This window comes from Brugia malayi, assembly GCF_000002995.4.
Source record: "Brugia malayi strain FR3 genome assembly, contig: Bm_v4_Chr2_contig_001, whole genome shotgun sequence".
Taxonomy (NCBI): Eukaryota; Metazoa; Nematoda; class Chromadorea; order Rhabditida; family Onchocercidae; genus Brugia; species Brugia malayi.
In genome coordinates, this window is record NW_025062476.1 from 7,274,075 (window position 1) to 7,291,436 (window position 17,362).

The window sequence follows — 17,362 nt, forward strand, 5'->3', positions numbered from 1 at the left end:
TTGACCAATATATTTCTTGTTTAAGTAAAATAAATTTAACCTGAAATAATAATATCCACACGTATTGTATACGTAGCATACGTAATATTTCTTTCATTATTACAAAAAAATGATAAACTTAAATTTAACAATGAAAATTATATAGTAATCATGCAAATTTTTTAGTATTAATGTAAAAAAAAGAAATATCATCGCTTAATTATTTTAATAGTCAAATTATGATATGATATGATATGAATGATCAATGATCAAGCGAGCAGTGATATTTTGTAAAAAAAAAATAAATAAATAATTAAACTCTGTTGCGTGAAAATTTTTATATATATATATATATATTAATACAATTACAAAAGATATAAATAACATAAGAAGAAAAAGGGAGAGAGAGAGAGAAAGAAAGAATGAATGAGTGAGTGTAGCAAATCAATGGAGAAATATGTTTAGCAAAATAATTAAAATTAAAAAATTTTTAATATAAAAGAGAGAAAAATTCAATCATATTTTTTATTCAGAAATGTATTTTTTTGCTTTTACTAAGAATTACATTAATCAAAGAAAGAGAAAAAAACAAAGAAAAAGAAGAACGAATTAATTTGTTTTCAAACTATTTATGTTAAATAATTGCATTAAATATTTACGAATTTAATTGCATTTATGAATTAAAATTACATAAGTAAAATAGAATTAACATTTGGGAAATTTATTAGAAGAAAGAAATAACAGCATTTAAAGAATTCTTAATCATTTAAAATTTAATTCCAAATTTTTTTTTTTTTTTTTTTTTGAAAAATCAAAAATATAAAAGTAGGAAATATTTAAATAAAATTTTAATGCAATTTTCTTTTTTAATGAATAAAGAAAAGTAAAGAAGAAAAAAAGCATTTTGTGTATTATATACTCTTTTTTTGTTGTTTTGTTTTGTTAAAGTTCTTTTCCATATGTTAAAGATTTCATAAATCATTTGAATAAAATGAAAAAATAAAAGAAAAAGAAGGAAAAAAATTTTCTTTTATCAGTATTTACAAAGATTTAAAGCTAATCAATTGAATGAAAACGAAACAAATTACAATCTGAAATATATTAAATTCATTAATAAAATCTTAAAATCTAATTAATGTAGCAAAAACAAAAAAAAAAAAAAAAACAAAAAGAAAAATAAGCATTTAATTAGACAAAATACACAGACAAAACAACTAAACAAATATCATACAATAAAGTAAGAAAGAAAGAAAATAGATAGAAAACTTTAAAATAGGCAAATTTAAATAAACATCGATCAGAAGCAATGTATTATCTAATTTAATTGGATCAATATTGTTACCAATCAATAATTCGACATATAATAATGTTTTTCATATAATAATGTAACTTCTACTTTTAGATTTTTTTTCTTTATTTTGTTTTTCTGCGTTAATTTTTCTTATCTATTATAATTCAAAAAAGGAACTTTTAAACTGTTAAGCAAAAATTTTTTTAAAAATAATTTTTGATATGAAAAAAAATTCAATTATTTTTTAAATACATATAATCAAACTATATTCATCTCACATAACATTTTAATTTTAACAATTAATCCAATCAACCAATCAATCAATCAATCGATACAATCAATCAGCACTATGACTGCGGTGGAGTAAATCGGAAAATGTTCCAATCAGCGGACCAATAATTGTAAAGCTTTGTTGTGAATTTTGCTCTTGACGTAAAACGTGATACGCTAAGCGTTGATCCATCATTGCATAATAATTTCGAATGTTGTTGCGCAGAAAGCGAATCATCAGGTAATGATCTTGAATTGAATTGCTTCTATAATTTTAATACTTTTAGTAGGTGAATTTTTGTTTGTTGAATAAATCTAAAAATAATTAATGATTAAAAAGAATTCTTTTTTCAGAATAATTTTTTAATTTAATATTAACAATTTATGAAAAAAATTTAATATTAACAATTTGAGGGAAAAAAGAAAAGAAAAGGAGAAAATATGAAAAATAAAAAAAGAGAGAAAACAAAACAATTCAAAAAATTTAGTTATATTTCAAAATGCAATAAAGTTTACTAAATTTCATTATAAAATCTAATACTTATTTTAATCTTAAATTTATATAATAAGTTTGCATTTAATTTTTTTTTTTCATTTTTCATCTTTCATCAAAATTATTTAAGAGTGAAATAAGAAAAAAAAAAGTGATGGTTACCTGATCGAGAAATTGTCAACTGCTATCGGTTAATTCCTTTTCATCTTTCTCCTTAATTTCCAAAATTTCCGGATGCAATTCAATAACCCGCATTAATATACCATTAATATAATTTCGTAATTTTTGATTACATATTTCTTGTTCTTTTAATGCATTCATTAGCTAAAAATTTAAGTATATAATTTCTTTTTTTGTCTTTTTTTTATGTTTTTTATTTTTGAAAATATTTTATAGCTAAAAATTAACATATATAATCCCTTTTTTACTTTTTTCTGTTTTCTTTTTTGTTGATATTTTTTTATAATTTAAATTTTTTCAAAATATTTTAATTGATATATTTGTTGAAAAGAAAAAAAAAATTTATACAAAAAATTTTATTTCAATTATTTTTAACAAATAAAATATTAAAAGGAACAGAGAGAGAGGGGGAGGAAGGGAGAGAGAGAAATAAAAGGAATTAAACCTCGGTAGAATCTTTGCCACTTAATTCGTCAGCTAATGATAGCTTTGGATCATCGTCAAAATTTTTCAACAAATTTTGACCAGCTTCAATCGAGTCATGTATTAATTGTGCTTGTAAATCTTCAATTTGCCGTTTTAACTCTTTGTTCTCTTTTCGATATCGATTCACTTCATTTTCCAACGATATTATCTAAATAATTAAAATATGTGTTATATACTTAACGATGAAAAGTTATTTAAATTAGCTAAGATTATTCACGAAAAAAAAAAAAAGAAAAAAAATTTATATTATTCAAAACAAAAAGGAAAATAAAGGAAATTTTTAATTATTAATTGCATGAATTAATGATTTAAAATTGAAGACAACAAAACGATATAAATATAATTAAATTACATATGTTTCATTAATCACTGATAATATATAATCATTAAAATTTTATTTGATTAAAATGATAGAAAAACAAGGGAGATTAACAAAAGATGATAAAAGAAAACAAATAAATAAAAATTACACTAAATTAATTATAATAAAAATTTGATGTTTATATGCCAAGTAAAAATTTCATACTTATTTGTTCAATAAAAATTTGATCGTTTTGTTGGGAAAAATTTGATATTTACTTGTTCAGTAACTGATGTTCTCGGCAATGCTTCATTTTTTTGTCGCCTTAATTCGTCCGTTTGTCGCGAAAGTTCCTCAACCAATTCTGAACTACTATCAATGTCTTGCTGTGCTTCCTCACGAAACCTTTAATTAAATGCTAAATGAATAAAATTTCAAATAGCAAAAAAGGAAAAAATAATAGCACTTTGAATTATATTCCTAATTTCTGAGTCACATTGATTATTCCTTTTTTTATATTTATAATAAATTTTTTTTAAAAAACCAATAATCATAGACTCAGTTATTCATTAATTAATTCAAATTTTCATTTTTATTTTGAACTTCATCTGATCAATTCTTAGTAATAAAAATTTTATCACTAGCGTTCAATTTAAGCACTTTATTCTCGCTGTTATCACAATATGCTATATTTTATATAATATAAACTTTGTTCTATAATTTATACATAACACTTAAAAGGGCAATTAAATTAATAAATTATTAATGTTAAACCTTTTAAAATCTCTCTCAATTTTAATTCGAGTTTCCTCTAATGTTTCACACATTGCATTTGCTTCAATCAGTTGATCTTGTGCACTTTCAAGATTCAATTGTAAATGAAGCATATCATTTTGCATTTTATCCTTCTCTTTCCTCAAGCCAGCACAATCTTTTTCTAGCATCTGTTAAGATTTAATTAACATTATTTCGTTTTTTTACTACAAAGAAAAATTTTATTACAATCACTTTTCTAAAATTTAACTTTCATTATTTTACTTTTTTCTAGCATTCATTAAAATTTAATTACTATTATTGTTATTATTAGTTCACCTTTTAAAATTTAATTATTATTACTTCATTTCTCTAGTACTTGTTAAAACTATCGCGTATATTCTGCTAATATCTATTCTAATTAATTCACATTTTTTAATTATTAATTAAGCTCATCAGAGTGAACTGCTGATTGAAACTACTATTGCATCATTTTTTCTAACAGCTGCGAAATTGAGTTATTATTGTTATTATTATTATTACTATTATTATTGCTATTATTATTTTCCTAGTATTTGCTAAAATTATTAGTGCTTCATCTTTAATATCATCAATGATTTTATTATGCAAATGTAGAATTAATGATGCTTAAATGATTCAAACTTTGTATGACAATAAAAAACTAAAAATTTCACAAAAATACAAAGAGAAACCTGATATTTTAAAGCAGCACTTTCTATTTCCAATTGCTTTTCACGTTCCATTCTTGATATAATATCACGATTACGGCTTTTTTCTTCTATTAATTTTTCCTTCCACCTATAAATGAAAAGAAATGAAATAATTGAAAATTGTTAACTTAATTTTCAAAATATTATAAATTTTGGAGAAAAATTTTTTAAACTAAAAATGAAAATTTTAAACTTATTTCCATGTCAAAAAAAAAAGAGAAAAGCACACAATTTTTGGTATTTTTTCGCTTTTTTTGCTCTTTTTTATATTGTATTTTTTAAAAACAAAAATAAATTTTTTTAATTGAAAAATAATAATTAGTAAAAGTTCGGTAAAATTATTATTATTATTTTTGTCCAATGAATAGCTATTGTAAGTGGAAATGAAATTATAAAATGATTAAAAAAATGATTGGTTTTTTTTAATTGAAAAGGAAGAAACAATATTTCTATCATATTTTTTAATTCTTTTTATTTATTTATTTTTTTTTTTTTTTTGGACTTCTTTATTTTTGAAAAAATAAGCAACTCCGTTAAAAAGAAAAAGAAATGATTGCAATTTTAAGTAAGTTTCTGATACTAAATATAAATTTTGATAATTAAAAAAGAGATCTTTTTTAGCAAAGTCCTTTTTAAAAAAAAAAAAAATCTTTTTTTGCTTACTTTTCTTCTTTTCTTTATTAAATCATTATAATTACAAATTCTACTATAATCCATTTCAACTGAATTAAAATTATTAATTCTTTTATTAAAGTCAAACTAATTTGTAGGAATTTCACTCTTTTTTCTTTTTCTATTTTTCTTGTTTGTAAATGAGAGAGAAAGAAAGAGAGTAGAGAAAAATGAAAGAAAAAAAAATTTTTAAATAGGAAAGTGATACAATATATGAAAATAAAAAATTTTAAACAATGAATTATAAATTAAAATTTTTAAAGTTTTTTTTTCTTTCTTCTTTTTTGCTTTGTTGCTTTTTCTGAGTTAAAATTTTTTTATTTTCATTTCAATTATTTTAGTTAAATTTTTCATCATTTTTAAACATAAAAAATGCGTTAATTATGAATGATTTAAAAAGCAGAAAATAATAATAAAAACCTTTGTTCAGCAGCTTGCAACTGCTCTTCTAAAATATGCACACGCTCGGTAAGCACGGCATTATCAGCTCGTAATCGTGCTTTTTCCTCACCTGAATTCATCCGCTCCTCTTCTAATTCATTAACTTTCTTAGAAAGTGATGATACCTTAAAGATAATGAATGCTCGTCAAAAAATATAAAAGTTAGAAGATTTTGCTAACTTCGAAATTAGTAATATCATTCAAAGGTTATTAATTTTTATCAAAAATGATAATATCAAAAGGAAAGAAAAATTTTTTAGCTTTGATAGAAAGTTATGATGTCTCAATTATTTGATATATCTGAGAAATGAGATTAATAAGTTATCATTAATTAGAGTTATCATTTATAATCATAATTAATAATTGAAAAGTATGATTTTCTTGCACTTAATTAAGTTCCAAATTGTTTGTTTAAAAATTGATAATTTAAAAGTGTAAAAAATAGAAATAATATTTTGAAATAATTTTAATTTGTACAATAATTTAAAAAATGAAAGTGGGATAATGAAATGGAAATTGATAAAATAATTAAATTGCATTCATTTATATAAATATTTTTATATATGTGTACGTACACATTTCATATTTATTTTATGGTAATCATTAGTGACTATCATTGCAATCAGTATTATTTCAAAGCTTGTCTTTATCACAATCATTATCAGCCCAAAACATGATCATACCATAATCAGTTATTGTTTTTTTTTAATGAAAATTTAATTGTAATTTTATAATAAACAGAGAAAACGCAATGGTTCCGTTAATTTATTATATTACTTTCATAAAGGCAAAGAAAAAAAAAACGAAAATTTCATTTCAAAATATGTTATGAAAATTTATATTAAATCTTTCAGAAATTTTTTTTTTTTGAAAAAAATATTTAAACAAGCGTAATAATTTTACGTATATGTTTAGGAAAATCATTCCGCTTTGCAATCAAAATTTAAGAAAATAGAAATAATGCAAAGATGAAAAGACAACAATGACTCATCAACAAATTTATTTCATCAATTATTTTATAAAATAATAAAAAATTTTAATTTAATGTTGATGCATTTAAAATGATATAATGAAAATTCGAAATGACAATGACTATGATAACAGCAAATTTTGGAATGATAGTTATTATAAACTTTGGAATAATTTTATGGTATTTATGGTATATTTTAAAGTTTTTATGGTAAATTTTTAAGAACTTTGGAATAATTTATGGTAAACTTAACGATAAGGATAAACACTGGAATGATATGAATAACATTAAAGTGATAATTATAACAAAAATAATAATAGTAATTATGATATGAATATGCATTGGAGTGATAGTGATTGTAATACGAATAAATTCTGTAATAATAACTAATTATGATTTTAAAAAAATTAGATATGATATTGATTGATATGAAAAAAAAAACGTTGAAATAAATTTGTTTAGATAATCATACTTGCATAATGACAATAAATAACGATAATGACATATTCAGTGATGAAATGAGTAATAAAATGCCCATTGAAATGGTCTAATTTTTATTTCTAAAATTTTAAGAGATGAATTGCACTTTGTACTTTAATATGTAAAGTATATGCATATGCATATTTCCACGGAAGATTTTCCGCATATTACATTAAAGTAAGTTAAAAGTATAATATTAAACCAATTTAAAAGATTATCATATATTTATATATCATTCATTAGATACAAGTTAGATTATCAGTTATCAATGATAGAGGAATCATTCCACTATTTCTTTTATGCTAATATATTTAGCACTCTTTTGATTATGCATAAAAAGCATTAATTGCTCATTCAATTTCTTAAAACACCAAATTACTAAATTGTTGTAAAATTATTAAGTTACACATTATATTTGCTAAATTATTTTGTGGAACTTGAATTACTAACTTTTCATTAATAACTTTCCATTAAACATTATTTTATCACAATTATGTATGTGAGATTTTATTGTAACAATTTTTTTGAATCATTCATTATGAAATTATCACCAAAATTTTTTAAGCAAATATTTGTTAAATTATTTCAATGAAACCAAAAAAAGGAATCGGAAAAAAGAAGCAAACCTGACTACAAATTTCATTTAATTCATGAATGGATGTTTCATTATCGCTAAAACTCATCAATTCTGGTTCACTACCAAAGCTACCACGTTGTGACCCACGTGTACCGTTCGTGTACAGACGTGATGCTACCGATGCTGAACTAGAGCTGTTGTTATTTAGTCGCATCGAATTTGGTGAATGCTCCTAAAAATAAATATTTAAAAAAAAAAAAAGAAATTTCCTAAACTATTTAAAATTCCTTCTTTTCAAAAAAAGAAGAAAACTTATTATACAAATTTTATTAAAAGTTTAGCAATTTCATTTGAAAAGAAAAAAAAACTAATAATAATTAAATATGATTGTGAAATATTCGAAATGTGTTCAAAAAAAAAAAAAAAAAAGGTCGCTTTTTTTGACAGTTGAAATAACAAAATTTGAGAAAATAAATTGTTTTTTATACAAAATACTAATAATAACTTCAAAAATATAATCCTTTTTTTTATTTGTATGTTTAAAACAGAAATTATAAGTATAACATAAAATTAAAATAAACTGATGTGTTGAGGTTAAAGGTTATCATCAATTTTTCTTTCCTAAAAAAAAAAGAAACGAAAAGTATATTAGTCATTCGTATTTTTTTGAAAACGAACTATTCCTGCAACTATTTAAAATCAATAAATAATTGCGAAGGAGAAAAAAAAAACTGCAAGCAAGCAAACAAATAAACAATCACAGTAATCCAATAATCAAGTTTTCGATATAATATTATATTATATCCTTTACAGTATAAATTTTTCAAGAGGAAAAATTATGTAAAAATCATACCTAAATTTATTTAAAAAGTTTTAAAAAAAGAGTGAAAAGAAAGAGTCGATGAATTGATTCATTTTTAAAAAAGTTGGAAAAAAAAGAAAATAAAAAAAATAAAACTTATCCTTTTCTTTCGTCAAAACTCTCAAACATTTTTCGCTAAAAAAAAGAAATAAGAGTGATAAATCATCAAGAATCGAGATTGTCCAGCGATTTTTCTTAAAGATTAAGTTTTTGAGAAAAAAAATATGAGGAAAAAGAAAAAAAGAAATTTTTATCTTTAAACATCTGTGAAGAAATTATAAATATTTGTTTTTCTTTTTTGAAAAAACTTTTAAAATATTTTTTTAACACATATGGTACAAACTCTTACGTTTAATTGAAAAGAAGCTAAAAAGTATATTTTCTTTAATTTAAGAAATAAAATTAAAAAAAAAAAAACAAAAATTAAGATATTCAAAAATTTTAGAAAAACTATTTTGTTAAACATATATTACCATTCATTTTCATTGTTGAATTAATCATTCTGTCATTCGATCATATTCATTACATAATGAATCATTCATTCATTCTAATAATTAATTAACCGAAAGAAAGATTTAATTGCAATGAACAATTAAACGAGTACTGATTAACTGACTGCTTATTTTATTTATATTTCAATGATTTCACTCAGTCTATCAGTCGAAAAGAATTTAATGACCAAAATTAATACTAAATTAATAGCTAAATTGATTTGCAATAGAATGTAAGAAAAATAATACACATTTATACACATTAATGATATAATTGGCGAATGAAAAGAAATTTAATAAATATTGAGATTAGTTAGAAAAAAAAATCAAACTTAAGAAATTCAAAAAGAAACAAACAAAAATTTGCTATATTCAGGATATCAAACGAATTTAAAATCATCAAATTCTTACTTTTAAATGAAACATCGAAAATATAAGAAGCTTTTGTTCATCCAATATTTATAAATAACCTGTAAGTTATTACCGTTCATTGCTTGTTGAAGTGTAAAAAACAACAACAAAAAAAAAAAAGCAGCAACAAAAAGCAACAACAACAATAATAATATAAACGACAAAGACAGCAGTAAAAAACGAGATGTTGAAAAATAAAAAAGTAAGATATGAAAAAAAAAAACATAAATAAATATGCTAAATATTACTGCTTATAAAATTTATTCGAATTTATTAGTCAAAGTGAAATTGTAACTAATTTTAAGCAATAAAAAAGAAAAATTTTCAAAAAATATAATAAAGATATTTTTTCATTAACAACTAATAATATATTCAAAAAAAGTGAGAAAAAAGGAAGGCTATCATAAAAACTTAAAAAGTTATTTTAAATAATACTAAAAAAATAATTGTACCATTATGAAAGTAATACTGAAAATATATAAATGGCTGTGATAATTTTAAAATTGATGAAACGTGAAATATATATCTTATAGAGAGGAAATTAAAATATTTTCCTTTCTCTTTCTCTCCCTCTCTCTCCCTCTCTCTTCATCTTTTCTTTCATATTTATCAGCATTTTTTTTCCTTCTTTTTTTTTTTGAAAACAGGTGAAATAACATATGAAAAAAATCAATTCAAACTTAAAAATAAAAATGATTAGTAATTTGAACTTTATTATTTGCTTATTTGCTTTTCATTTCATATTGTAAACAAGATTTCTATACTTTTATTTAAGGAAAAAAAAAAGATGAAAAAAAAAATTTTCTTTTGACATAAAAATATAAAAAATGTGAATTTTTTGAAGTGTAAATATATAAGAAAATGAAAATTTTATTCTTTAAAATAATAAAGTAACTTTTCCTAAGATATAAATATACATATAAATGAAAAATTCATTTTTTTTTTCTCTTCTTTTTCACATTATATAGCATAAAAAAGCAAATAATTCGACTAAAACTTCAAAAAGAAAAAGAAAAAAGGAAAAGATTTTGACGTAAATTCATTAAATGTAATTTTATGAGAGAACAAAAGGAATATCATTTTCACCTTTTCTTTTTCGTTTTCTTTTTTTTAGGCTAATTTTTTCAGTAAATGTGGAATAAAAAAAAAAAATATTAAAAGCACCAAATATTTTTATATTTATCATCGTCATTTCTCTTTTTTTTCCAATTTTCCTTAAATTAACTTTTTAATGTAAATTTTATAAAATTTGAAGAGAAAGAGAAAAAATTGAAAATATTAAGTTAACAAATGAGTATGATATAATATATAAGTACATGAAGAAGACACTAATTGCTATACAATTTACTTAAGTATACTTTATTAAACTATACACACATAACTATAATTAAATTACATGAATATTTGCAGTAAGATTAAAACTTAATTTAATATTTACTCATTAATAATCAACATGCATATACGTCAAATGTTTGACAAAATATCTTTTTTATCCTCTCGTATTCATACTGAAATTATTTTAGAAAAATTTAAAAATGATAAATCATTTTAGTGAAATTAAAATTTATATTTAATATTTACGTAACAGATATGAAATTATTTATCCTTTCCTTTTGCTATTAAGTATGAAATGAATTCAACTTTATATCAATAAATAAATTTATTTTTCACTGAATTTTTTTTTGTGAAGGAATATATTAACATGAAATATGATTGATTGGTATATTAAATTATAATTTTATGCATGAATTATTTTTATTATTTTCTATCACTTAGTATTTAATGAAAATGAAAAGAGGAAGAAAGCAAGGAAATAAAAAAAAAAAAACGTAAACGTAAAATAAAAGGAGAAAGAACCATAAAAGTAATTGAATGAATAAAAGTAAAAGTTAAATATTAATGGGAGCAAAAAAAACAATTTAAATTAGCAATCATGCCAATTGCATGATTAATTATGTTTCAAAATTTATTTCAAAATCAATTAATTAATATTTTGACGAAAAAATATATAGCAAATATTTCATTGAAATGTATGGACGTGATAATTAAGAATGAGTTAAATATGACGAACAATAAAATAATAAATTAATATGATCAAATGATAACAAATGATCAAGAAGTGACAATTAAAATAATAATAAATCGATAGTTCAAATAACAGTAATGACAAAGTTAATGCGTCAATTGATAAACAAATCAATAGATCAAATGGTCGTAGCAACAGCGATAAAGGTCAAATAATGGCAATTAAATAGTTATAAAATCAATAGGTCAAATTGTGGTAAATCAATTGACTAAACAATTTTTCATTTTAAGTGGAAAAAAAATGATGAACCGAAAAAGAATTTCAGACAAAAAAAAGAAAAACGATTTTTGAAGTAATATGAAACATTATAATAATTTGAAATGTCTAACCTAAATAATGCGTTTAATTAATTTGGTATTAAAAAGATAATTATTTTAAATATCTTATCAAATAGGTCGCTTTTTAATATCATTTAATTTAATATTGATAACTATAATAGTAATCAGCCATAATCAATAGTCGTAGCTAATTTTTTTTTTTTTAAATCAAGTAATGTATGATGTGTTGAAAATTTATCAAGAAAAGAAATTAATTGATCAAAGAATCATTTAATTAGGAATCGTAGACAAGTTAATGGCAAAAATTTAACTCATAGAAATGAATGAATTAATTAATTAAAAAGATTGCACTAATTAAAAACTGGTACTCTTTTGCCATTTTTAAAAAGAATAATTCTTCTCTCATCTTAATCTCATTCAGTCTTTTCAAATTGATTTATATATTCCATTTTACTTCGAAAAACTCATATCCTATTTACAAAAATAACAGTAATAATAATAATTGTTATATTATTATAATAATACCAAAAGCGAATAATAATTGTAAAATAATTTCCTGAAAAAATAAAATTGATGCATTAGAAAAGAATAAAATTTGCTTATATCGCTGAACAATGTTTGAATAGATGGAAAGCAAAGAAAAGATGAAAAAATGATGAAAAGGGAATTCTGAAATTTTATTGAAACATAATTGGCATAGAATGAAAAGAGAATTTTAATTTTATGTGTATTACGTGAAAGGAAAGATTTTTAAAAAATATATTACACCAAACTAAACAATTTGCGCATCAAATTTATGTGGGAATTATATTATTCATTCATTTAAAATTAAAAAAAAAAAAATTAATGAATCTCATTTATTTGAAATGTGCACTCTCTTTGGGAAATATAGCAAGTAAAAGTTAAATGTAGTATGTAAAATATAAGAGTTAATTGTTGAAATAAAATAGTAAAAAAAAGTTGTATAATTGTCAACTTTTTTTGGCACCAATTAAACATTCGAAGTCTATGCAAATGTATTGATTTCTCTTTCTTTTTAAAAAAGAAAAATAAGTTGAATTTGCAAAAAAAAAATTAATAATCTTAAACAATCCCCGCAAATATTATATATACATATCAAATTGATCTATAAAGTATTCTTCATTCATTTAAAATTTTAATGAATCAATAAAAAAATCTAGCCATTTTTGTATCATATCAATTCGTGTTACAAATTTTTATCAATAGATCTAAAAAAATTACCAACAAGTTTTATCTTTGATTTTATTGAAAAAAAGAAAAGGAAAAACTAAAACTAGCTAAAGTAAAAAATGAAGAAAAAAAGTTTTTTTTAAAATAAAATGAAATAAATTAGAATAAAACCAATAGTGAAAACTTTTCTTGCCTAATTAAGGACATTTATATAGTGACAAAAAAAGGGATATATACGAATGAAAACAGGAAATAATACATAAGTTAAAATAAATGAATGGGAAATTAAAGGAAATTTATATCATTTCACAATTTCAAAAAATAATGCATTTTAATTTTTCCAGGAACCTAAAAAAGCTAATTGTGAAATGTTCAAAATATGGCATTGTTATACGACATAATAAGCAATCATTTTTGTCATCGATCCATTCAGTGAATCAAATAATTTTCGTATTTCTCTCCTTTTTTAAATATATTCCAAATTATAGGAAAATTTTAATTGCTAAAAAATTGTGTAAAAAATGATTGAAGAAGAAAGATAAAAAATGGCATGACAATGTAATAAATTCAATATTTTTCAAATTAAAAAAAGAAAAAAAGAAATAAAAAAGAAACGAGAATGGACTTTAAATATTTGATGGCATGAATATTTCGTAGAATATTTTCATAAAAATAATTATGTACCAAAAAAAGTTGTAGTTAATCATTCAGAATGTTAATCATAAATGTAAACTTAACAAAAAGTAGTTAAAATTTAAACATACAAATTTTAGAATGCTTTATTTAAAATATATTTCAAAATACTAATGCATTTCTTCTCGACTAATTAAAGATACAGAATAAAATAAAATTTTTAAAACTTACTAATTTTGTGACTTGTTTTCACCTGTAAATTTTAGGGGAAGTAGTAATGACAATTTGTTGTTAATTAATGGCAAAATGCACACCAAATATAAATTCAAATAATGATAAAGAGAGAAAATGAAATATGAAAAAAAATTTAGCAACAAAATTAATCCAAGAAAAAGGAATAAACAATTAAATGTGTTTATTTAAGACCTAACAATGATTTTTTTTTAAAAAAAAAATTGTTTTTTTTTTTTCAATTTTTCACCATTGTTTTTTCAATTTGTCAAAACCACCACTGTCATCACCATTATCATCACCATCATTATCATTAACATTATCATCATCATTACCATCACTACCATCATTATCATTACCATGACCATCATTACCATCATCATCATAATCATCATCACCATTCATCACCACCACGACCATTATATTATGATCGCTATAATTGCTGTACCTACCATTATCACTGCTATCATTATGACAACCGAGATAACCACCACTCATATCACTGGTATTACTACATCCATTTTCGGTATCATTTTACCGATAATTATCATCAATGATAATGATATCCTTGTTGTCAATGATGTCTGTGATTTTATTTTTCATCATTCGTTTTCTTTCGCTGGTTTGTTCTGATTAAGACACGAATATAACTTCTACTGTAATGTAGTGACAGGTCTCTAATTTTTCAAGGTAAATAATTCAAAAAGGAAAAGAAAGATAAAGATAGACAAATGTTTTGAAATTATAAAACAATTTTGAAAAAATTATAAAAATCCGTATCAACTATAATGAATTATTTTCTTAGACATTATGATCTGTTATAATCAGGTTTTGTTGTTATGATATGATAATGATTTGCTATATTAATATGACAATTTATCACATTTTTAACTAAATCTAAGGAAAGAAGCAATTGGTTTTGTAGTGTATATTAGCTTATAAAATGTTAAGGTAAGGTAATAAAAGGGTTGATTGATTGATTGATCGATCGATCGATCGATTCGTCCAAATATTATTAACATGATGGTAGCAGTTTAGAAATTCTTGTAGCACATTTGATATCATGATATACCGTTAAGAAATATTTTCAAATAGATGCGAAATTTAAACTAATAATAAAAAAAAAAAAAGGAAAGAAAAAGAGAAAGAGAGGGGACAGAGAGAAGGAAAGACAATAGAAAAAATATTGCAAAAAGTTAGCAAATGTAAATGTATGAATATTTAACGATAAAGATTAAAATTTTAGAAGCAAAGCATTAATAAAATTTATCTGATTTATGTCTGTTTTACAAATGATCGATAATTCAATCAATCATTTATTGATTCTAAGGACAATGAGTCATCACTTTTATACAATGTGTTGATGACACGGAAGAAAAAATCAATCGATCATCACAAAACTGTATATCTTGGATGAACGAATAGATAACAAACATATATGAAATAAAGAGAATATATTTAAGCATTGATAAGATAATATATTAAAAATGATTAAATTTTAATTAATTAGCAGAAAAATGATTTTTATTATGGAAATATTTATTTCATTAATAAAATTATAAAAATTAGAATTATTTAATCTTTTTTGATATAAATAAAATATTATATTAATGTTTTTTATTTTAAAATTTATGACATGAATCATTTTTTATCTTCTTCTTGTGCATTAATTTTTATAGATCATGCTTATATTAGGTAGCTTCAATATGATCATTAAATATTTAATCGATTTTGCAAGTAATTTAATTAAGTAAATGAGCAATAATATAACTAAATGATTTATTAGATATCCTTGTTTTGTCTAACAAATTTAAAAATTCAGTTAATATAGTAATTTCAACAATAATTAAAAATGCCAAATGTTACTAATAACAAAGAAAGGAATGAATCAGTATTTAATTATTGCATTCAATAAAAAAAGAGGAAAAATTGTGCCCATTTTGTTAATTTATCAAAAATGATGACAACTGATAAAAAAAAGCAGTAAATGGTTTTTATAAATAAAAGTAAATATTTTTTATTTTCAAACTTGTTTAGTTGTAATATGATAAATTGTAATGTAGCAACGACCAATTTTCAACAAAAATCCTTCGTTACAAAATTTTTCTTCCAATGCAATTTCAATTTATTCACGTAGTTATCAAAGAATAAAATGAATTACTAAAGTTAGTTATCCTATCATAATTCAAAGAAATGTAATTCAGAATTGGAAAACGGCATTAAAAAATTTTTAATTAGTTATTATTTGTATATACTGGAAAATATTTAATTTTTTACATCATATAATTTAATTAAAATTGGGAAATGATACGACTGTAATATTTTGAAGGTATAAAAAAAATAAATAGATAATTAATACCAAATTTGGAAGAAAAAAAGTAACCTATAAACAATTAATTATATTAAATAAATTAATTGTACATTATTAATTTTATCATAATTTGTTACGTAGATCTTTTAATCATTACAAAATGCAAAATTTAAAATAAGATAATAAAAATATTCTGCATAATATTTTGAGTAAAGTATTTAAGGATCAAAACGATTAATCTAAGCAATATATGAATCATAAATTAAATTCTTTTATACATTCAGTTTTATTTTACTTAATGTGAAAAAAAAAAAAAAAAATTAGAAAGGAAAAATGAAAAGGGAATGATGAAAAATTTTTTGAATATATTTCATAATTCTGACAAACTCTTTCAAATTTTCAAATGACAAAATGCTAGCTATCGTGTGTCCGTCTGTCTGTCCATCTGTCCGTCTATACATTATATGATGACATAAAAAAGGAAAACCGGAACGATGAATATTGAAAAAATGTGTGGTAATATGATGTAAAAATAGGTTGATTGCACATCAGATTATAATATAGCACACAGAACTTCAAATTCCAATAAAATTGTTCCACGTATTGTGCAAATGTATGTTGAAAATTGTGGAGTCATTTATTAGAAATGTAGTTCATTTTAAGTAATTCATTACAATCACTATCATTACTAACAATCTATTATTATTATAGAAGTTATCATCACTATTATCGTTATTATTATTATTGTCATTATGTTGTTAGTTTATCATTACTATTACTTATTATTAATGATTTTCATTAATAACGATGTGTGGATAATGTGAGAAATTGAATTAGAGTAAATAATTAGCCCATTTCAAGCAATTTGTTTAATTATTATCCATAATAATACAAATTTCTTTGTTTAATAGAAGAACGATTGATGATAAGTTGCAATTAATAATAATATAATTAATAATAGTAATGATAATAATAAAAAATAATAATAACGATGGTGATAAATAATGATAATGACAGTAATTAATAGTAATGATAATAATAATTATAACAATGGTAATAATAATGATTCGGTCAAAAGATAGAAAAAAAAGGAAACAAAAAGTTTTATAAATTAAAAGAAAAAAAAGGCAAAATTAAAAGATTGAATTAATGATAAAACTGAGGAAATAAAAGAAAAAATGTTATTGTCGTTCATTTTCGGATAATTAAAATCATCGAAATTTGATAGTATGTCATTAAGATGT

General features: G+C 21.5%; 2 protein-coding genes across 2 annotated transcripts; both read right to left on the reverse strand.

Moving 5' to 3' along the window:
* Positions 1-1,617: 1,617 nt before the first annotated feature.
* Bma-rfip-1 (Uncharacterized protein) lies at positions 1,618-9,403 on the reverse strand (the record flags this gene model as incomplete). Its single annotated transcript, XM_043078762.1, has 9 exons — positions 1,618-1,806; positions 2,283-2,357; positions 2,659-2,847; positions 3,279-3,405; positions 3,775-3,944; positions 4,467-4,572; positions 5,577-5,722; positions 7,674-7,856; positions 9,389-9,403. 9 exons carry the CDS (start codon positions 9,401-9,403, stop codon positions 1,618-1,620), a joined length of 1,200 nt encoding a protein of 399 aa, XP_042934696.1.
* Positions 9,404-14,053: 4,650 nt separating this feature from the next.
* Bm17510 (Uncharacterized protein) lies at positions 14,054-14,410 on the reverse strand (the record flags this gene model as incomplete). The annotated part of the gene is made up of 2 exons (XM_043078763.1): positions 14,054-14,240; positions 14,346-14,410. The coding sequence occupies 2 exons, from the start codon at positions 14,408-14,410 to the stop codon at positions 14,054-14,056; spliced, it is 252 nt and encodes an 83-aa protein (XP_042934697.1).
* Between the last annotated feature and the right edge of the window lie 2,952 nt (positions 14,411-17,362).